Source organism: Meleagris gallopavo, chromosome 8 (assembly GCF_000146605.3).
Source record: "Meleagris gallopavo isolate NT-WF06-2002-E0010 breed Aviagen turkey brand Nicholas breeding stock chromosome 8, Turkey_5.1, whole genome shotgun sequence".
NCBI lineage: Eukaryota > Metazoa > Chordata > Aves > Galliformes > Phasianidae > Meleagris > Meleagris gallopavo.
The window spans coordinates 27,452,931-27,476,065 of NC_015018.2; the positions used below are offsets into that span (position 1 = coordinate 27,452,931).

General features: G+C 41.1%; 1 protein-coding gene across 1 annotated transcript; it reads right to left on the reverse strand.

Moving 5' to 3' along the window:
• Positions 1–18,821: 18,821 nt before the first annotated feature.
• On the reverse strand, positions 18,822–22,717 carry LOC100548962 (GDNF family receptor alpha-1). The gene is made up of 3 exons (XM_031554514.1): positions 21,464–22,717; positions 20,162–20,464; positions 18,822–18,934 (listed from the first exon to the last, which is right to left on the reverse strand). The coding sequence occupies exons 1-3, from the start codon at positions 21,501–21,503 to the stop codon at positions 18,837–18,839; spliced, it is 441 nt and encodes a 146-aa protein (XP_031410374.1). The 5' UTR covers positions 21,504–22,717; the 3' UTR covers positions 18,822–18,836.
• Between the last annotated feature and the right edge of the window lie 418 nt (positions 22,718–23,135).

Here is a 23,135-nt window from a genome sequence, read left to right on the forward strand (position 1 = left end):
GTCCCTCGGGCATTACAAAATAATACTCAGAAACCTTCCAACAAAGAAACACCAAATGGCATAGTAAACACAGCAGAAGGAAAGGAAGGCAAATTATCTATGTGCCTTTTCTTTGTTCCATCTGTTTCACAGTCTATGTCAAAGCAAGACTTTTTGTGGTGAAGTGCTTTCTAAAATAATGCAGACACAAATATCTCTAACTTGAAAACATGGAAATTTTTTATAAATCCAGTCAAAAGTAAATTACTACATACCTCTATTTTAAGAACCTTTAAAAGCAATCCTTTATTCCTGAAGGCAGTAAGTATCTCAGTGTCACTGCCCTGGCATAACAGTGCTCAGTATATCCATACCAGTCACATTTCATGTCTTTACAGGACAATATGTACTACAATGTAGTCAACTACACAAGCCAGTCAAATGCTTGAGAAACTTGGGACTTCTCCCAAAGTAGGAGTGATAAAGTTTAAAAATAAAAAAGCAACAGGAAGTATTTCTGACGGTTTTTGGTTAAAAACAAAGACATAGCTCTGGAAATGAGTCAGTGGACACTGACTGATATGTGGTACTTCAAAAGCGAAGAATGCAAGAGCATTAGAAACCTGATGCAGTCTATAGCAGCAATTACACAGAGTAATAAAATCAAGGACACTATTGACAAATTTTATTTAGCTTAATCAAAGCTATCTTCATTTGAAACAGTGCAAAGTATTTGAAAGCAAAATCATATTGGCAAAAATGCAATAATTAAAAGCCAATGCAGAAAGGACATGTAATTGATAAAAAGCTCACAGAAGGTACAGCTCTGACCTTACATTTAGAAAGTTTGACTTCAATCAAACCTCAGCATAATTGAAGACATTGCAGATGCTGAGGACTGCAAAATGCAAGGCAGCAAACCACGCAGCTTCACTGGATGGTCTACAGACCATGGGGAAAACACTAGCAGCACCTCTTCCTCACAACCAGTCCACCAAGTTCAGGGTGTCATGAAAACTCCTTCCTTGTGAGCACGGTTTCTTTCTCAGTGAGTTAAATTTGGAATTGCGTGTCTCATAGTAGAGATTAATCATGCAGTCTACGCACACATCGCACTGTACTCTACATGCAGAACTGTTTTAAAGAATTCTAAAGCATCACTGCTTCTTCTTTTCAATTAGATCTTAGTGGTGTAATCATATGACTCTCAATCCCTTTATTAAAACTAAGGCCTTGGCACCACAGAGTGTCTTACACAGCAAAAAATATACATCAAATAAAATAACTCAGGTTCCAGATAGCTTCATTAGCTCTTTGTTCTATTCCAGCTAATTAGCCACACTGAAAAGATGCACATTTCCACACAACCTATGATTCCAATGCGACTTCTGATTACAATTTCAGTTATCGCTCAACAAACAATGAATAGGATGCTATATAGCTCTAAACTTTTTTTCAACACAATCTTTTATAAGGAATTATTTTATTTAGGCTCTAAATGGTAATTAACTTAGAAGTACACTCAGCAGTTGTAGAATTCACGCTGTTCCGCAATTGTAGAGGTACAAAAGGTCCCTTGTTTGCAGCACTATGCTGATTGATTCCTGTGGTAGAGCTGTTGATTCTCTACATGAGTTTGCTCAGATTACATACGGCCTTTTAAATATTGGTGCATTGTGTGTTTACAAAGCATACGTATTCTACAGATAAACTGGGCAAAGGAAGCTTACTGAACTTCATAATTTAAATGAAACACTGAAAAACAATCAAAGTTTTGTACAATCTATTTTAAATTATGAAGGCAAGTTTTATAATGAGAAAAATAAACAGTTTCAAATATATTTTAAAATGGCATTTAATTTGTATACTGCAAATCTGAAGTACTTGAGCATAGTTATGACAAATACAACCCAATCTGCCCTATCATTTCAAAACTAACAACTATCTGATAAATATCCATGAATTTGCAGTGTTGGTCAACGGAGCTGTGCTACAATACCTCGCAGTAGACAATACCTCAGCTGTCTAACCTCAGGACCCCTACAGTCTGTGCCCAGTGCTGTGCTTGCTTCCTATATGATTACCTCTAACGCTCAGTGCCTCCATGCTGAGATGTACCAGTCACACATTTCCCTTGTGATTCAAATCTCTTCTTAGCAGTGAACTTAAACTGACTGAAGAGTCTTGAAGAACTGACGCTGCTGTAGGAGAGCTAACTTATTTTCCTTTGGCTGCACGCCAGCATAAAGCCAGGCAAGAATAACTACTAAGCTGCAGTCCTTTCAAAGCAGCAGCATGAAAAGTGCTATCAGTTAAGCAAAGACAGGAATATTGCTCTCCCAGCGCATCAGCTCCAGATCTTAAAGCTGTATAATGCACAAGTACGAGCAGCTTGTCCAGTTTGGGAGCATTCTAACTTTCATAATCTAGGTGGCTTTACAAAAAGGAGATGGTGCTGAGGATCCGGCAGTGAAGAAAAATACAGCTGCTATCTGCTGATCTATGAACTCAGTTTTCTACATAAATAATTCTCCCTAACCATAGTACAAAGTTTAAAACATTAGGCCACTGATTCTGTTCTGCACAATGCAGATATCATCCTTACAAATAAACTTCATACAAAGACTCAGTACTGTTTTTCCTGACAGAGCAAGCATGCGCCTTTTACACCAACAATGTCCAACGCCTGCTTGCTCTCCTGAAGTGAATACCAATTTTAAGAGTCTGATGATGATCACAGCAGTCTTCAAAATACACACAAAATTCATGAAGAACATCACAAAAAGGACATGAAAGCACTCCATAAAAACTCATCTTGTCACTAAAAGGGCTTTTCAGAACCTTCGGCAGAACGAGATAGAGGATCAGGAATTACTGAATAGTAACACACTTGTTACTATCAAAAGAATTTTTATCAGTATAAGACAGAGTATGGAACATTGTGTGCATTGTAAATAATTACAGATCTTTAACACCAAGAGCCATCCACATGGAAAATCTCCTCCTGCTTGGAAGCAATTGCCCTGACTCTGGTTGACATAGGCTCCTTACCAGATCGCTCAAAGCAAAGCAGCAGTTTCTGTAAAATGAGAATCCCTATCAAGAACATGTCCTGTTTTCTGAAGAGATCTGTCTAGGATTATGTATCAGAGACACAAGACGACTGCATGGAAACCCACGTAGCACCAAAGATCTTCTACCTTACAATTAAAAATGAAATATGGAATCAGACTAAAATCATGCAAAACATTTTTTTAATTTAATAGAGAACAGAAATAAGTAAAAGATAATAACTGCGTCAATTTAACATGTGAACAAAGTAGACACACACACATGCAGAGTTCCGAAAGGTGCAGTTAAAGGTGCACACACGAAGATACAGCACTGTTGATGGTAGTTATATTCTGCAGCTTAATTGGGCAAACATGATTTGATCTAAACAAAAATTCCGCAAAAGGACTGCAAATCTGGTCCAGTGAAGCTGATCTTGATCCAGTGCTGATGGAAAACAACTGGGGAATCAGCAATAACTGAGAGACTCATAGAGACCCTAATTATAGAATGGAAATGGCTGCCCTATGACTAGAAGCAGGAGAAAAAACTTGCCTAGTCTAGCCAAATATTTCTCATAATTTACTGTCACGAATATGGGTTCTCCAGATTTTAAAAAAAGAGTTTATGGAATTGCACCCAGTGATAAAGCAATCTTGTCATTTCTTTCTCTCCAACATCAGTGGTAGGGAAACAAGTTCTCCTCCAGGAAGATGCTGCCAACTCTTGAGTTTGCAAATCCTCAACCAGAGACCTTTTTAGTTTCCATATGTCTTTTACACAACCCGAAGCCCTCCAATTAGGAATTTGACAAACATTTTAGTTTTACTAAATTACAAAATGTTGCTTTCTCCCCTTCCCTTAGCCTGCCTCAGACCAGATGTTACTTTAAAAAAAATTTTTTTTCAACTGATTATTCAACATTTACTTGTCACAAGTGAAGAAAAGAAACTGTCAGAAATTCAAGTATTTAAATTCTAAGTACAGCATAAAAATTAATGCTGTATGACTGTCATCACAGGATACATTCTCTAAACAACAAAAGAAGATTTTCCTCATGAAGCAAACACAATTTGGTTCTTTTTTTGTTTGTTTGTTTTATGAAATAAAACAGCAGCGTGATTGACAATCTGTAGTACGATGCACTTTATTAACTTTAATAAAATAAACAGGCTCTGAAAGCTAGATGTGAGATAAGGACTTCTGCATCCCTGTTTCCAACTAACCAGCACCTCTGAACTCGCTTTGCTGCGATGCTACAGCTGCGGACAGAAGAAATAGCCTGATGTAATGAACTGTGACGGAGCTCACAATCCGGCTGCAACAAATAGTGCCTTGAAAATATTTGGCCTTTCCTTTTCTAGATGTCTGTAAAAACATGCTGACCTAAATATCCCATGGTAGAAGGACAACATGCTGCATTACAAACAGGAAGGTTTGGGTCTTCACAAATTGCCAGCTGCTGCCAGCTGTAAGAACAGATCCCTATACTGTAAGTCCTTTCACTTCAGTATGGTCCTTTCCAAAAAGCACTGTGCCAAAATTGGTGACCTGCAGAGAGCACCTGTAAAGGTTTTGGAAACTCCCAGCAAGGAGGAAAGCTACGCTGTCACGGAATGGCCTGTTCATAGTACAGTCAGGAAATGAGGATAAACACTTTTTTTTTTCCCCAATGGAAAAAAGCTATTTGGGGGAAAGGTCTGGAAGTTTACACAAGTGAGCCTCATAGCCTTCCTTTCAGTAAAACTCTTGAATGATTTATGAAAAGAAACTTTTCAGTAAGGCAGATCCATAATTAGAGATGCTTTTGTGCTTAAACTCTCCCTTTAATACATGTATTAGTCAGATTTTTAAGTGCATCAAAGGTGATCTCAGGCACTGGTAAAACATTAATTCCTATTCTATACAGGAAAAGGAGTGTTTGAATAGAATATCCAGTCTGTGACAAAAAGGAATTGTGCAAAAGAGAAAAAGCAAAGTCATAAACGTCCTGACCTCTAAGTGCCTGCGTTTGCCAAATATACATTAGCTCAGCTTTTACATTTAATATGAAAAAAAAATCCTGGCAGCACCACCTCACTCAAGCCTTAAAAAGGCTAAGGATAAAACTGTCAAAAGAATGAACTCAGCCACATCTCCTCCAAACCATGCGGCCTCTCAAGCTAGCACCAGATGTGACGAGAAACAGCCCAGCTTAACACTTGTGTAACACCAACTAGGTAAACGCCGCATTTGGCAAGTAAAATTAACACAGTTCTCTCTGACAACTGCGCCGACCTGCAGCCCCACTGCCCCATGTCCTTCCCACGAACTCCATCATCCAAGCACGTCAGAGCTGCTCCAAACGGCACAGGAGAAACGTGAACAGCAGGAGTCCCCCAGTGGTAAAAATACCTCAAAGGCACGTGCTCCTCTTCCCCAGTACCTGCGGCACGCTGCTGGCAGCTGCTCAGAGCCGTGCTGCCAAACAGCTGGAGCGTGATTTACGGACGGGTTTTAATGCTTTGCCACTCCGTAAAAATAAATAGCTCAAAACGATACACTCGCTGCACAAGCAGTAATACATCTTACACACAAGGTGAGATGTTAAAAAAAAAATAAAAAACAAAAACACAACATTTCCAGCTTTTCAGTTCTGGTATCTAATAAATCGTCCCTACTATGCACAGTAATTCCTGGAATTTTACCAGGATACTTTTCTGTTACCGTATCGTGTCGCACAACAAAAACGTGATACCCCAAATTAGACCACTGTGCCCAACTAAGATCTGGGGAGAATATGATTTGTAAAGTATTACTCTGAAATACCAAGGTTTTCTGAGTTTAAACACCTTTCAAATATTATAATTCCTTTTCAATTCTGAAAGCCACGAGGAAGGATAAGTAATAAACCTTAATTCTCTGTGACATGCTCCTTGAGTCTCTGATCTTGTTCAACACGTAGCACTCACTCCCAGGAACATTATAAATCATCACCCTAATCTGTCAGAGCCACTCTTTGCCACAGAAGTACAGCCTGCTATGCAGATAGAGCAGCTATCTGTTACAAGCACTTTATATGTCTCCCATTCTGATAGCTGCAGTGGCAAGGAGCTCTTTTCTACACAGCCTAGACCCATTATCATTTATTATATTTCTCATTCTTGCTAAAGACAGAAACTACTCACTTTAATTATTCTACAAGCTCAAACATTGATTCTTACAAAGCAATCCTGAGTCCTTCAATTAGCTCAAGGGGAGCTAACTATTTGCTCTCTTTCATCCTTTTTGGGGGACAAAAGAATTCCTTCTGTAACTTGTAAATTACATTTCTCCCCACAATCTAGGCCAGATATTGCACACTGTCTGCATTACAGAAATCTGGGTAAGTTTTTCTGAAGATCCTACTGAGAACAAGTTTAGAGAAAACGCTATGAAATCAATTTTTTGCCTGCTGTTAGTATCGTAGGTATCACCGCTTACTGATCATCTTTTAGATACAATTTTGCCTTTAAAATAATGAGAAAAGGCTGTCCATACAGTTGTAGTGCTAGAAATATATTTTTAAAGGCACAGTGGAATAATACTCTCATATTCTTAGCTTTTCCCAGTATTGAAACATGGAAGATTTTTATTCTGACATTTTCTCATTTAAGCAGAGCCAAAAGTTTGCAACATTTAAATCCCTGACTGAATGCAACAGGAGGGAGATAACTCTCATTTTAATAATCTGAGGAATTTGTAAGCTTACCTGCAATTAGCATAAGTGAAAGCTAGTATCAGACTGTGTAATTACTGCACAGCAGTGCAGTACCTAAGCCCTAAAGATGACAGCTTCACAAGTGCAGCCATTCTCTGTCTTGTTAAGTGAATAATTTAATGTAGATAATTAAGAACGCTGCAGAGTGGCTGCATATAGTGGATGCCAGTAAAAATCTGTTTTCAGAAGTATCCTATAACTTAAAAGATGCCTAGAGATACCGACACATTTCTTAATGAACATATAAATAAATAAATAAAGCTGTCACAATTATTCAGAGTTTATGGCTGTGGTTATGTCATTAATGATGTCCTTAATATATTGACAACCTCACCTTTTAGTCACTCGTTCAAACACAGTACAAGAGGGTAATGACCAAGAGTATTTATACAGCCCTAGGATGAACTACACAGGACAAGACAAGGGGAGGGAGGATGTTATGGGATAGATAGCCAAGCTACAGAAATCATCATTTTAATTGGCATCTTTGTTGGCAGCTTCCGCAAGAAGGTCAAGGACTGAGCAGGGAATGAAAAATGAAACCATCTCCTCATTTCTAGAACCAGAGCCCTGCTCCAGCAGAGAGTTGTTTGGCTCATCTCTGCCAGACTGGACATTTTGTAGCAATGAAGACATAATACCAATACCAATTTATGGAAAGCTGAGGCATCCATTTGGTAGCATTTTTCTTAAAATAGGTTAATTCTAAATTTATTCTCATGTATGCTCTTTAATATTCCCACAGCTCTTAGGGAAAGGTCAAGGGCACAAAGATAAGTTATGTTTAGCTATACAGCAGAAACGTATTAAAGAGGCAAATGAAGCTTCAAGTCAGATTCAAATTACTCTCTATTTATTAAATGAAAAAACATTGCATGCCTTCCTCTCTAAACATTAATGCAGTAAAAATTAATACATTCGCTTTCTACCCAAACCCAGGACAGCTGTTGAGACATTTCTGTATCGTGCAAAAAAGGCAACAACACCCTGTGTTCAACAATTCTCACACCAATTCATAGACAGGATTAAATGCACTAATATAGTACATTTCTTTTCAAGTCTCCTTTTATTTTCTATTGTGAAGGTGGGACTTTTGGCAACGGGAAGAGACATCTCACGCACCTGCAGCCTTGGGGAACGTTTGCTTAGAAACAGTTTGACCTCTCCAAGGGTCAAAGCAGTTTACTTCATCAGGTCGTAAGAGCTATCAACCACTGCACGTTTTCGTCCCCTTCTCACTATTTAGTAGACTAAAATTAAGCAGAGGTTATGAAGGAATACTGATTTATCGTAAAACTGTAATTCTCACAACTTTCCATATGAGAAGACTATAGCAGCCCTTATCCGTGCAGTCCTTTAAAGAATTCTGACAAGCAAATCACCAATTGATAATAGCATTTCAAATAGTGCAGACACCTTGCTGTCTTCAATCACGTCTTGTTTCATGACTGTGTGTGTGCGGAGAAAAGGCTTGTTTCTCTGGGTCCTAATGGATAACACAAAGTACATTCCCATGGCAATATAAAATGAACAACAATAAAAATGATAATTTACTTTGCTGTCAGGTGCTGATCCTGTAGGTGTGAAGGAAAGCAAGTAAAGCAGCAGAGACTGGGTTTTGATCTGGTACTGTATTTAAATATTCTGTAGTTGAGATCTAATTGCACTTAATCTGCTCAATAAAATTATCTTCGCTGCTATTAGTATCTCAGACTTGTGTTATTATATAATCCTAACCTATTTTTTAAACAGACATTTTAATCTGCTGCTTAAGTGCTCATTAATGCAAAGCCACTGCTGTGCAAAACAAATTCCTTTCTATTTGCAAGTGGCAAGCCTGGGGAAGTTCAGGTATTTGGGCGTGAATTCCTTGAAACTACCACCAAAAGGCCAATCTCATCTGTCCTGATTTTTTTTTTTTAATGAACATATTCCAACAGGAAAAGAAGACAGCTCTAAAAAGCATAATGGCATCTGTAAATATGATACAGTATTATTCAAATAATTAAACGTGATATGTGGATTCATACAGAACAGCATTTGGACAGGCCCTTCCTTTCTTGTTTAAATTCTGAATCTGAATCAATAATCTTCATGCCAAATAACCTAAATGCATGAATTATTTCCCATTTTAAGAATCCTGAGATCCTCAATTATCCAATACAAGTGACATCCATCAACTGCACTTAATTGCCTGTACGTTCCAAGTCCAGTGCATGTTTATTTATACCACTTGCACAACACAGTAGGCGTTTTATGAGACTAGAATAAGATGAGATATTTCACATTCTAATGCTTAGTGATATGACAGGAATCGTTATTTTTTTTTAATTCCTAGTTTTTCATGGAAATGTAGGTAAATGCAATATTGGTCTCCTCTCTTATTCTCTACACTCCTGAAAGCTCTCAGCAAGTTTTTAACCCATAGGACACATTCGGACAAGAGTGACAGAGTAATGAAGAGAAAGTTCTTAGAAATGTCATGAAAAACAGCCGACTAGCAGGGAGGAGATGGACTGAGCAAACCTGCCTGCTGAAGAGAAGGCAGATGTTTCTCTGGCTCCAAGACAGAGAGGGTGCCAGCACACACACATCCAGACAGCCCTTCTGCATATGCCTAACACCTGCCCAGCTGTGACATCTGGTGCCCCACAGAGACCAGAGATGTGGGACAGAATTAAAGACAAGCGAAGTGATGAGTGGGTATCCGGGGAGGGACACAGCACAGAGACAGAAAATAGGAGCCCTGTCCGTGCAGAGAACAGGGCATCCAGGAGACTGATGATGCGAATTTGTAGGAAGCCAGTCTTTATTAGTTCCATTACTCAGGAACAATTTCTTTTATTAGTCCACATCTCAAACTCCTTGTATGAACAGTTTGGAGAATGCTGGAAAAAGCAGAGTTTAAGGGCAGCCTTCAAAGAGGAGAGACGTCACCTCAGTAGAGGCAGGGGAGGATGGAGAGGTGGTGGAGCACAGTGATGGGGAGAGCAGGGATGGGGCAGAGGCAGATCGCAGAGCAAAGACATCAGACAGGAAAACATGGAGGAGCCTGTCATAAAAGGAAGGGGAAGAACAGTCTTTGCTGAACCAAGCTTTAATACTGAATTTAGGGCACAGAATTAAAAAGGAAGAGATTGGAAGCTTTTAACACTTTTGAACTTCATCAGCTGCATGACAAAACTTTAATGGAATAGATGTATTTTATGGACACCAGACAGTGATAAAATCATATAACCACTGAATGCAGAAAAGCATCTTTATTTATGGGTTCCTACTCAAATTGTTTGATATCTTCAACTCTCTTTACAACCCATCATTTCTGCAAATTTCTATGCAGGAAGAGCTATCTCTGTGCCATTATACTGTGTCATGCATCTCATGCTAAATTTTCGGCTGAGTGAAGATTGCACAGGACAATAGTCTGACACAAAAACTATCGTCAAAGCATTGCAGTAAGTGAAGAACTATTCAGAAAATAGCTTAATTGTGTTAATGCCCTAACTGTATAGATAGCACTGTTTCATTAGTCTCAGCCAAAGAAAATGCAATAACGTCAAAATACCACCTAAACACTAATATAAAATAATTACAGAATTAGCTTAGTCAACAAATTCATTGCATTTCTAAAATGAAAGCTGTAAACACATTCCCCTCCGAGGTTAAGATAATATAACGCACAGCTTAAAAAAAGAAACATATGACGCTTATCACAAAAGTTCTGCCTTACAGTTCAGAAATTCTTATTTCTTTTCATCACATACAGGCATTTTACTCTCAGCGTTTTTAACATACTGTCAACTCCTGACAGATACCACTGGGTTTTCCAACACTGCCAAAATTATCGTTGAGAATCAAACACAAAGAGAGTTACAAAAATAAAGTTTTAAAGTACTTTTAATGTTAAGAGCCAGAGTGCAAATCACCTGCCATAATGTGCACCTTGCTGTGCTATCAAGAGACAGAAGGCTGCAGAATGCTGTTCTTTTTGGCACTGTTCTCTGCATTTCATGGGGGGATGCAGCTTACCGACAAGCCCACTGAGGAAGGCTGCCATACAGAGGCTCCTAATCAGTGCTAGCATCTCCTCTGGTCAGACCCACCAGCATTGCACCACTGCAGTGCCACTGACCTGTCAGAGGCTCCCACCATGCCATTCTAATGGGGCTGCTGGGTCCAACCCATTACCCCTGCAACACAGCAGTTTGTAGACACCTGGCAGAAAAGTGAAGGTCTTTGTGGGTTCTGTGTCCCCATTGCCCCCTCTGCAGCCACAACGCCTCCAGCTAACCAAGTCCTTGAAATGGCTATATCCTTTCTCACAGGTGGGCAGGCCCTGCTATTCTCCTCAGCAAAAAGCACCCCATCTCTGAAAGGAACTCCACCGGTATCCCTAGGATATCTGCAGATACCTGCATGCCTTTGCTTCTGTTTCGTAAGTAGTGTGGTAGTTACACAAGCCATAAAGTTGGCTTGTAATGAGAAACAGAAGGCTATGCAATTTGCTGCTCAGAAAAGCATACGCGTCTCATCATTTGGTATCTGCTCCACCACACTATAATTGAAGCTTTTCTGTGAAGATGTAGACAGAAGGGATGACAATTCTCTCCCAAAATGCTACCTGAGACAAAAGATACGCTTTGCTGAATGCACCGTATGCTATAAGTGGAATGCCTGGTCATGCTTATAAACCAGTCCTAGAATCATTGAAGGGCTTGGGTTGGAAGGAACCTTAAAGACCTTCTCATTTCAACCCCTCAACATGGGTAGGGTTGCCAACATTAAATATGGCACCAGACCACATTACCCAGGGCTGCATCCAACCTGGCTTCGAGCACCTCCAGGGATGGGGCACCCACAGCTTCTCTGGGCAACCCATGCCAGCACCTAACAACCCTCTGAGGGAAAATTTTTCCCGTAACATCTAATATAAATCTCCCCTCCTTTAGTTTAAAGCTGTCTCTGTTTCAGCTGGGATGGAATTGTTTTCTACAGAATGTCTGGTATGTTATGTATTGGTTTTAGCAGAAAAACCAGTGAGCACCATGTGCACCAGTGTTCATAGTTGTTATCAAGCAGTGTCACACAGAGCCAAGGCCATTGACTTAAACTGGCCCAAAGGAAATTCCATACCAGATGACATCATGCAGGAGGAGTTTTGAAGGGTGTGGGAGTTCATCTCTCTCTTCTGCTGCTCAGGAGGATAGTTGGGCATTGTTCGGGGGATGGTGAACATCTGCTTGTGCATCAATTCTTATACATTTTTATCATAATTGTTACCCTTTTCCTTTCCTCTGCCTTAGAAAATAGTTTTATCTCAATCCACGAGTTTTATTTTGTTGATTTCTTTTAATTTTCTCCCCCCATCTCACATGGAAGGGGAGGAGTGAGTAAAGGACAGTACAGTGCTTAGCTACCTGCCAGGTTAAACTGCAACAAAAGCCATTCCCCCTTGGCCTTTCGCTATCATATCACGTACAAAGTCAGTCTCCCTTCTGATTATCAGCTCCTTTCAAGTAGTGAAAGGCCACAAAGAGGCTTTCTAAGATTCTTTTCTGCTCCAGACTCAATACGCCCAGCTCCCTCAGCCTGTCTCACAACATTTTCGTTGTCTCCAGGAGAACACTCTCTCTGAGTTTCCTTCAAGACTCCTACATATTCTCTCTTGCTCCCAGCATTCAAGGAGATGCTGAATATTCACATGGCAATACTCTGTGCTGTATGTTTCCTCCTTCCATGAAACGGATTTCACCTCATTTCCCATGCTGACACGGTTTAACAAGCTCTGCCTAGGCTACTGGGACAAGCTCTACGTTTGCTCAAAGCTGTGCAGAGGACCTGAAGACGACCTTTACTCCCAATAGATCTTAAAAGGTATTAGGAAAGAAAAAAAGTTCCAATAACCTCACCAAGGCAATAAATATGGACCAAGATGTGAATATTTGCTTATATCTATTTGGTGTTTCAATGCCTGTTCACGTTCCTCCATATGCACTGCCTCTGTAAGCCAGTCAATCAGTTACTTCAGCAAGGTACTTAATTCCCCTCTCATAATCAGATCTAGCTTCAAGAAATGTAGAAAACAGGAAATTCAAAGAGCTCCTGCAAGCCAACAGCCACCAAAGTGATTTTCTTTTGTGTGAAGTCCAATCTGATTATGAAAATGGCAGAAGTGGAAATCAGCAACTAGTATCTATGCAGCCTTGATAACTTGTTATCTGACTGGAAGCCAGCCTAGTTGTCTCTCCAAAGAAAATCTGCAGACAGAAATGTCAAAGAACGTAAACACTGTACATGGTCATATTAGATTTATTTTTATCAAACTGTTTTAATTTTATTAAATGCAGCTAAAATAGATGCCTGTGTTTGTTTTGTTCTATTCTTTTCTTGCAATGTGCAAAGGGACACTGATTCTCACTGGAGACTTGCACTAGACTTATAACTGTAACAGCAATATTAAATATTGGTTCTAAAATCTATTATTCTGATTAATGCACATTATCTTAAAAAGGAAAATACAGCTGTGCATCTCACAAAATTAAGAATACATTTTTACTCTTTTGATTCAAAAGGCTCAACTGCACATCAGAAAACCAGAACTAAGTCAAAAAATTACAACAGGAAACAGAATACATCGTAATCAAATAAAAAGATCTTGATGTGTTATGCTTACTTCAGTGGGAACAGAATCAGATTGCAAGACTCCTATTAACTTAATAGGATCTGGTTTATTGTTTATGAAATTGGGTGAATGTGCAAGGTAAGTAACAAGAAATATCTCAGTTTTGGAAATAAAAGATGCAGCAATATAAAAGGCAAGAGCTAATAAGAGAATTGTAAACAGTCAAGAGAAATCAAGATATTTAGTATCTTGTACATTAAATTGACTTTGTAGAAATGTGGCATTGCAAATATTCTTATAGAAATGACTGAAGAAAACATACTGTTAAATTACAAAAATACGTAGCATTTGAAATACACACAGATTTAGGAACAGGATTAGAGGCCTCAGGCTTTTGGAATTGGGGACGTCATACAGTATTTATTCATTGCAGAAGCCACTAATTCACACACTACAAACTCCCAAAGGAAAAAGCAATGATTCTTTTGGCTAGGACAAAAGCTTTAACTTATATTTTTGGTAGAACAGATATACCCTATATACACATAAGAAAAAAAAAAAAGGAAAAGTGCAGAAGAAAACAACTTTGTATGGATTCTATGAAAGACAAGTAATTTACAACATAGGAAAAAAAAAAACCCCACATGACAATTGAAGGTTCAAGAGACATGCTACCTGAAATACAGCAAGTACAAGAATTGTGAAAGTGTATGGGGAAACATAATCAGTTACTGATTAAAATAATTTCAGGGTTATAAAACTTTAGACAGTACTAATACTCAATGACGGGGAGTTTTCTCATTGTGAGCCTCCTGTTTCATAGAAGGAGCAAAAAGAGAAGGGCTGAGAGTAAGGCAAATGAAAGAGTCTTAAGCAGACGGATGAAGAAGCTCTACTCCTCTAGATGCTGTGAATCCATTTTGAAAAACAGCCTTTCTCCATACTGATGTTCATACTGTAGCTCCTCCATACTGAGGTTCATTCGTTCCCAATACCAACACTGATCTGTGAATTCCCATATACAAGATGCCTCCAATAGCTCAAAAGAATGGTAAACACCACTAACCCAGCCCTTCCTTCTGAACCATGCAGATATCTCGGAGGGAGACCCAAACCCATTTCTAAGAAATCCTTAAATTGTTCCAGTGAGGAAATAGACACCCCAGTAAGAAACCCTGTGTGCTGTGCTATCTACTGAAGTCTCGCTTTTAGAAAAAAATTATCATATTAAATATAAAGTATACACTAGAATGCGCTCCCCAAGGCACCAAGACTGCCAGAGTCCAAGGAGCTTTTGGACAACCCTCTGAGAAATATGGTCTGACTTTTGGTTCTGTGTAGAGCCAGGAGTTGGACTTGGTGATCTCTGTGGGTCCCTGACAACTCAGGATATTCTGTGATATCCTTTTCTAAATCTAAGCTCCCACTTACTGCCTGTAAGAGAAACAGCCTCTTATGAGACATACATAATCAGGCAACTCTCCTTTTTGACATACAAACATACAAGCCACTTTCTCTCTCATTTGTTAGTGACACAACACACTTTGCAAAAAACTGTTTACTACATTAAAAAGATACACTGGCAAAATTATTAATTTCTAGTTGTCTTGCGCTTTAACAACTAGCAGGACACAAGCAGGAGCAGGTAACCAACCATCTCTTCACAGATTACTAGTTATACGTCAACCAATGTACAGTTGCAAACAGTACCACAGTGAGATAGCAAAGGAACAAACAGAGAAGGAATGCTCACCCGTATCCAAAGATTTAGGCTCACAATGAAAAGTTCCATGAAGAAGGGAACTCCAGAAAGAGATCCTTCCTCAATGGTATCAGCCCTTAAATAGGGTCTAGAATTCTGGTCACAGCTGAATTGCCTTCACCTGTGCTCCCATGGCTGACCCAGGTGATCAATCAGTGGCTCAGGCCATGACTCAACAGTTCTCATACACCATTTTTTTTTCAATTTTTTTTTTAAAGAAATACTCTCATTTTTGTTGCATGTTATTTTTTAGATTATTTTTTAATGTGGTAGATATAAAATAAAGATACACAAGCCTGAACAGTGGGTTATTAAGCCTGTACTTTAGTAAGTAATTTAAAAATGAATCCATAGGCAGAAGCATTATGCTGGCCCAATTATCTTGATCTAAATATTCAAGTCATTTTAACATTAAGTATTCTGTCCACACCACTTCACAGCCACGGTTAAGGCTTTTTATTTGGCTTCAGTGGCTCTTAACTTCGCATGGAAATGAATGAGATATTTCAGCAACATTTATTTTGTTAGTATTTCCACAGATACACAAAACCAGTTTTCATGCAAGATATTTTCTTGAAGTATGCCACAGAGATGACAACTACATTGTATCAGCTGATATCAAAATAGTAAGATATCTTCCAGTCATTAGGGTCAATGTCAAATAAAATACAAATTCAAGAACCAAACTGTTCCCCAGGTAGTGAGAAGCTGTAGATAGCTTTAACAAGTGACAAACTAACTCAAGCATGTACCGTTAATTTGGTGTGAAACTCAACTTTAAAATCCAATCAACAGATTTTGCCTTTGCTATAGTTGTGATAGAAGTCAAGGGCCTTAAAATGTTTTCACCTCTCAGAAGCTGTTAAGATTTAAGCAAAAATTGCTGTTTAAGCAAAAAGCTTATGCATCACAATAAGTAACCCAAATCTGTTACTCTCCGAAACACACACAGAGGTCTTCAGTAATTTCAAGAGCTGCCTACTAGAATAATTCACAACCCTGAGGCAGAAGTGCTGAATCAGACACAGGATTTCTAAAGAAAAATCAGACATACCCAAATCAGAAGAATAAGACAGCCCTGCCCTTCAACAGGGAAGGCTCTCAGTCCTGGTTTGGTTTGGCAATATGGGGTATCAGAAGACTAGCTTCATAGGAAGAGCTGAATCCTGAACTTAACGTGTAGATGGAAAGAGGGAAGTTTAGGCACCATTCTGAACACACAGGATACATTTTCACATGTAAACCAAACACTGAGCACATATTTATTTTAGCCATCTTTATGTTTTCTTCTGTATGCTACAGTTTGTTCAACATGCAAAACAATGTTGTTGAACCTTGCTTTGAAGTTCATATAGAACACTTTGTCTTTATAGTTCCAGACTAATTAAACCACTAGTCTCAGTACAACTTTGGCTACTTGAAAATATAAAACAAAGCTTCGTTTTAATAGTGTGACCTCATCATTTGTTCCCGTTAGATTAATGGGAACCTGAGAGAAACTACAAACTTAGGAACAGGTCGAGCAATATATTCCTGCATAATGTTTTAAGTCAGCATACCGATGCTTCAACATTTAATGAGAAAACAGCATTCAGTTTAAGTAAAGGACACAATTTTGAACTTCCTTCAGCACAAAATTAGGCCAAATTTAACTCCTTCTAAAAACTGCCCTCCATTCCTTTATATACATATATATGCTTCAAAAGATTTATGTAACAAACAAAATAGTCATTTCAGACAAATGCTTCCTTCCCACCCCCAGTACTATAGGAGCCAATTATAATGATTTGCTATATTGTCTCAAGAATAAGTAGAAAACAAACAAAAAAGCACAGCTGAACCAACAGCCTTGATATATACCAAGTCATGCAATACCACAGAGTAACCTACATGAGATAGTAGGGTTAACCTCTGCTTTTAATTACACGCAAGTAACTTTAATGAGAAGGAACACTGCAGCAACTTCTCTAAGCAGCAATGACTGTATTAGTAGTTATGAAATGCCTGCCAACATTGTTTGCACAGGGTTTTGTTTGTTTGTCTAAATCAAGATACACAAATCTTACAAAGTTCTGCTGTTTGGGGTGTGTGCAGAGCCCTGCAAAACTCTTAGGGTAGGCAGCTTTAAAGAACATTACATGCAGCAGTAACCATGACAATAAGTTTGTTCCCTGTTAATCCAGGCCTCCAATTCTTGTTAGACTGAAACTTCCATCAAACAGGAATTCATGGTGTACCACTAACACTGACTTTGTCCTCGGCAGTCCACCGGCATCCCAAGTGGCTGTGGTAGGAAAGAAGTCGCTTGTCCTACTCTACTGCTGAACACAACAAGCAGAGAAACTTTCTGTATTTCTAAGAAAATTACTTTGCAAGAAAATGGGCAATCTAATACGTAACAGAAAGCCAGAGGGTATTTCAGTAGCATCATAACACTGCAAAGATAGGTCAGAATTTGCCCCTTTCGTTTAAGAAAACAGCCTAGAACACCTCTTCATTGATTTTGTCTTGCTTTTGTACTAAATTGGGTTGTTTGTTTTTTAAGTGATAAATACATGAATGAAGTTTCTTCAGAAATTCTTTTTCTCCCTGCTTCTGCAATAGACTTGATCACCAAACTAAGCAATGCTCTCAAAAGATGTGTGCAATTTGGATCTGAAGTTACATTTTGAAAAGTGACTAAAGGGCTGATTTTCAAAGGCATTAAAATACCTAAAGATGCATTAAGCACTTAGAATTTTTTTAAATGTCTGGGCATCTAGCACCTATTTAAATCACTTAGCCCTTTCTGAAAATCCCAATGGGCAGTTATCTACATTTTATGTGTCTATAGGCTTTTGAAAATCTGTACCATTAAATACTTAACAACCTACATCCCCCAGCTTTTAATGAGACTTAAGGTCCTAACAAGTGCAAGTAATGCTGAAAACTGGTCAAGCCATTCTCTCCATTCTTTTCCTTTTCCCTTTGAAGAGCAATCTACTAATGCTTATCTGTATCATGTCAGTTAACTACAGCTTAACATCATCATGTTACATTGTGCACATATATGGAACATGCATATTCCATTGTGCACATTCAGTTTCTTTATGTAACTAACAAAGTTTTGAGTACAGGCTGCATCCTTAGAAGACTTAGAACTGTGAAAAAGAATATAAATTCCAACCTTTAACCACTGTAGATGTCCCAAATTCATTGTTTCAATAAACATCATCCAAAATGAATGTAACTTAGTCCAATGCAAACAAACAGCATAATTAAATTAATGAATAATATTCTAATTAATACAAGCAAGTTCTGAAAGGTACAAAATAACAAAACTGTTTGAAATTGTAAAGCATTCCCTTATGAAAACATTTGAAAGATTATCTTCTGATGTTCTTGAATGTGAACGGGAGGTAATTTGCACTGACCACATTCCCAAAAAGGAACTGATTTGTAAATCAGGAACGCAGGGAATCAGATTGCCACCTACAGGAACATTTAGCATTTATTGTTAAGAGTGACTCAAGAAACTGCCATCCTGCCAAGAACTCTTTCAGCTTTAATTATTACTACAAAACCAACCATATTATGAACTTCTTAAATCCAGAAAGTCGCCATCTCATATCTTTACTTAAGAAGGTACTGTTCCACGAGTTATGAAAGTTCCAGAATTCAACTCATGTTTCAGTTGAAGAATTTTAAGTCTGCTTACCTGATACAATCGGTGCTAGCCTGAATATGTCTGACAGCCTGCTGTTAACTGGTTCATAGGGGGAATCCTCAAGCAAGTCATTTCCTAAAGACAAAAAATATGTTCATTTCTTTTTAAAACAAGAATTCGAGCTAAGATTTTGTTGCTGACTATCAAATGAAGTAACTCTGTAACAGTAATAGGTAATCTCCTTTAATGTATTTGCATGGCTACTTCTCTATATAAACACCTGAAAGAAGCAAGTTGTTTATCCCCATCACTAGCTCTTTTCTCTCCTTCCCCCGTGGATAAGGTCATGATTTGTTTTGCAGTGACAGTCTGACATCATCAGATCTGTCCCATCTCAATACACCAGCAGGAGAGAAGCTGCAGGAGGAAAGTTCCTCTTCACTATACTAACAATAGAAGAACAGTCCAGGTAACAGCGAAAAAATGAGCATCTTTGGAACAAAACGTTCCTAACAAGATATTGTTGGAAGGAAAATTTATTTATGATGCAGAAAATGCCTGAGAATCGTGCAATTTATTATGAAAGCTAGAACACAAATATTTATTGACTCATGACAACCTTCCAGTAGATGCCTGGATAACTGAACAGAAAGGGACGACTTCTGTGAAAGAACACAAAAGAAGGTACACAAAAATAGGTAAGCGGAAACCACATGGAAATGAAGGACAGCATCTTTAACTCCAGAGCCAGAACAAAAACAGGGACAAAAAAGATATATCTCTCATAAGGACTTGACTGTTCTCCGCAGACTGTGGGCCAGTGACATCAATGAGAAGTCACAAGTCAGTCACTGCCACATCCCTCCTAACTGGCACTTCTACTTGCTCTAGGAAGCACAAACTTTTCTGCCTTAGCATATCTGGGGAATATTGCTAGCAAACACCAGAACAATAAACTTTTCTTTAAAACAATGCTCCTCTTCGTGTTACATTTTACAGTTTCGGTGTTTTGTGATCGTGTTAGGTGAGTCCTAATTAAGGAGTTGAAATATTGGGAAAACATCTCCAAGCATCTGTTTTCGTAGCTTTTGCACTTGCTAATGCCCTGGTTTGACTCTGGTTTAGAAAGGTCAGCTGGGTCCCCTGGAGGAAACCCTCATTGTGGATTTCCCAACAACAGGAGATGGAACAGCAGCTGTTCCCGAGTCGGATGAAAGGTCCTCAGTTTGCAGCTGAAGAGCACAATGTGAATTACGAGGTCAGACCCCCGGCTTAGCCTCAGTGGCAGCAGCTAGCTGCAGATGCGAGGGGCTGAGGGGCTGCATTAAGGGGAGTGTAATGTTTCTGTGTTTTGCAACGTACCCTGTAAGCTCTGGTACATGCTCCAGTAAATACGCAGGCAGTTTTTCTCCTTCTTCATGCCCCTCTTGCAGCGGCAGTTGTACAGAGATTTCTGCTTGAGAGCCTCCATGGCACTTTTGCATTCATCCTTCGCCTCCAGGCCTGTCGCCCGGCTGAAGTTGCTCTCTTTGCCGGCTACACACTGCCTCAGTGTCCTGTACTTAGTACTACAGCTCTGCTCCTTGAGACATTGATCGCTGGCTTTCACGCAGTCGAGGCGGTCCCCTCCGGGCAGCCCGCTGACTTCTGCCGACAGAAGTACGTCTGGAAAGAGGAGACACAAACCAACACACACTCTCTTTGTGGGATGGGGCTGCCACAAGCGGCGCTCCGGGGCAGGAGCTCGAGCAACACGAGGCGCTTCCCTGCACAAAGCCCACGGGCAGCACCTGGCGAAGCTCGGGCACGGCCTGAAGCACGTGGGCTTCTCACAGCGAGATCCGCTTTAGTGGGAGCGCGAGGGAACAAGAGCACGCCTTAACCCTGCCGGTCGATTTATGAGGAAACACAAAAAGGAAAGAAAGCCCACAGGGGTTAACGTGTCTGACAGAACGAGCCTTCATCCCTGCCCGGATCCGCTTTGGTGAAACAGATACCCTTCCCGCTCCAGCGTTTAACAGCGGGGTTAAGCGCTCGGCCTGACTTTCCGTGAGAGCTGTGCAGTGATTTCCATCACAGCCACCAACAGCACAGCCGCTCCGCGAGAGACGCGTCCGCGCTGATTGATATCAGCCTCCTTTCTGCGTCAGTCACTTTCTAAAGGCTCTACACCTTTTTGCTTATTCTACACATATCCTAAAAGGGGAATTTACGGTCTCCCTCCTCCCTTTCTCCCCAGTCCGATGCTTTCGCATGAGAACAAAGCAAATTACATTAACTCTTTCCGCTCCTCCGTGCCCCCGTCGCGCTCCCTCAGAGACGCGGGCGGAGAGGCGGACCCCTCGGGGCGCAAGGGATGCCTGCGGCGGGCGGGCTGCCAGGCTGGGGCGGCGAGCCCTCACCGGCTGCTGCCACCTTCCTCGTCCCTTCAGCAGCCTTTTTCCATTAAAACGAAAAGTTTACCTGCGACTTGCCGGAGCCCAACGTTGCTAAGCCTATCATCTCGCAAAGCTTGCAGCGGCCGAGCGATGCGAGAGGCAGAGCCGTGCAAAGTAGTGGAAACTTCACTCTCCTGTCCGAACGGTGGGCTGACAGCCACCGGGCACCCAGCCCCGCACACCCCTCGCCCGGCTCCGCGGGGCGCAGAGCACCCGCACAACTTACCTGCTAAAGGCAGAGCCAAGTAGAGCAGCGCGAGGAACATCGTGCCGTCTCCGGATGGTTCCACCGAACGAGCCGATGTGCCACAACAAAGAGGCTCAGCATGTAGATATTCCAAAACCGCCGAGGTGCAAAGACTCCAAGTTCCGATCCATTGAATATAAGGAGAGGGAAAAAAATAAAAATAACAATAGTAATAAAAATCTCTCCTCTTCACCGCTTCCACCAGCAGGAGCGGCGACAAGAACGCTGAGATTCCCCGTAGGTTTCAGGTCTGAGCAACCTGAAGGCGGAGGCGCTGACTCCCGGAGGCGCACGCACCGTATTTGTGTGTCTGTGTGCGCGGAGCGGCGGCAGCGGGGCAGCAGCGCCGGGCGCCTCCTTGGGTGGGCAGCGCCTGTGCCCGGGGAGGGACCGAGCGCTCACGGGGAGGGGTGGGGGATGAGGCGTTGACAGCCACCTACAGGGCTCCCCGGCTGCCCGAGCCCTGCGGGAGGGGATTCGTCCCCTCCTCGGAGCCGCAACTTTATTTCTTCGCGCGGAGGCGGTGCTGCCTCTCGCCCGGGAGATACGCACAGGTGCTGCCGGCGGCTGGGAAAGTTTGACCGGGGAAACTGGGACGGAGCTCCGCCGCGGGCAGGGAGCTGTTCCGGCGGGGCAGCCCGGGCGCTGCAGGAGGGCTCCCGGGGTGCCCGGTAGGCGGAGGTGTCCGGTGCGTGTGGCTGCGCCCCAAGGCGGTGCTGCCGCGGCTCGCGGTGCTCGGCCCGGCCCGCCTGTATCGGCTTTCGCTGGGCTCCCGCACGAATAAGGCGAGCATATGTCCCGCGTGCACGGCAGATGGTTCAAACAGAGAACTATTTAGTGGTTTGCCCACAATCGCTACTACGCAGAGCTCCCCCAAAACCCAACGAAATGCAGTGAGCCCAAAATAGCGTCGGTTTCCAGATTTCCTTGCTTTCGCATTTGAACATTGGATTCAGGTGTTCTCAGCTTTTAGCTGCGACCAGATGTTTTCTTTCTTAAAAAGAACAGCCTATACTTCTGTCCTTTCCTTGGCAGTGTCATCAGTGTGCTGCTCGGCCTGCTCGATTTCAGGAATTTGCTTCTCCTCACAGTGCATTTTGCCTAAAGGAACATGCCTCTCCTTGCAGAAGGAAGCTGGTGGGGCTGGCCGCTGCTGTGGAGAAAAGTGAATCACAGATGGAGCTAAACTGCTGTAAGGTGCTTCAGAAACACTTATTTAAAAGCCAAGCATCTGCCGGGCTACGTGGAGCTCTCAGAGAACCCGTCTTGAGCAAAAGCTCTGCTGCTGCTTCTTTTCCTCTCCTGCCACTTTCTCTTAGCAGGTGCATTTGTATTTCCACAGGAATAAACCAACCTGTCTGGAGCGCTGCTCCTTTCCATGAAATCATAATGCTGATCTCAAGTTGCAACCGATGAAATCACACCTCTGTGTGTTTTCTTTCATTTGAGGGAAGCTGTGCTTTTCTATGGAGAAAAAACTATAAACTGCTACACATGCAATAAGGATATTGTCAGGGGGACAGACAACAGCCAGATTTTAGGAGCATGCCTAGGTAACTAGAAGGTGCTAAGTTGGTGATGGCATTGGTGATGGAAGTCAGTCCTGGCTTTTGCAATAGCTGCTACATAAGGCATGAAGCAAGCTGGCCTT

Bases quoted from the DNA above. Each gene is read 5' to 3' on its own strand.
- LOC100548962 (XM_031554514.1), bottom strand. From the start codon at position 21,503: ATGTTCCTCGCGCTGCTCTACTTGGCTCTGCCTTTAGCAG. The intron at 20,465-21,463 runs GTAAGTTGTGCG...TCCTCTTTCCAG, and splicing joins CTTGGCTCTGCCTTTAGCAG to ACGTACTTCTGTCGGCAGAA. The intron at 18,935-20,161 runs GTACGTTGCAAA...TTTTGTCTTTAG, and splicing joins CATGTACCAGAGCTTACAGG to GAAATGACTTGCTTGAGGAT.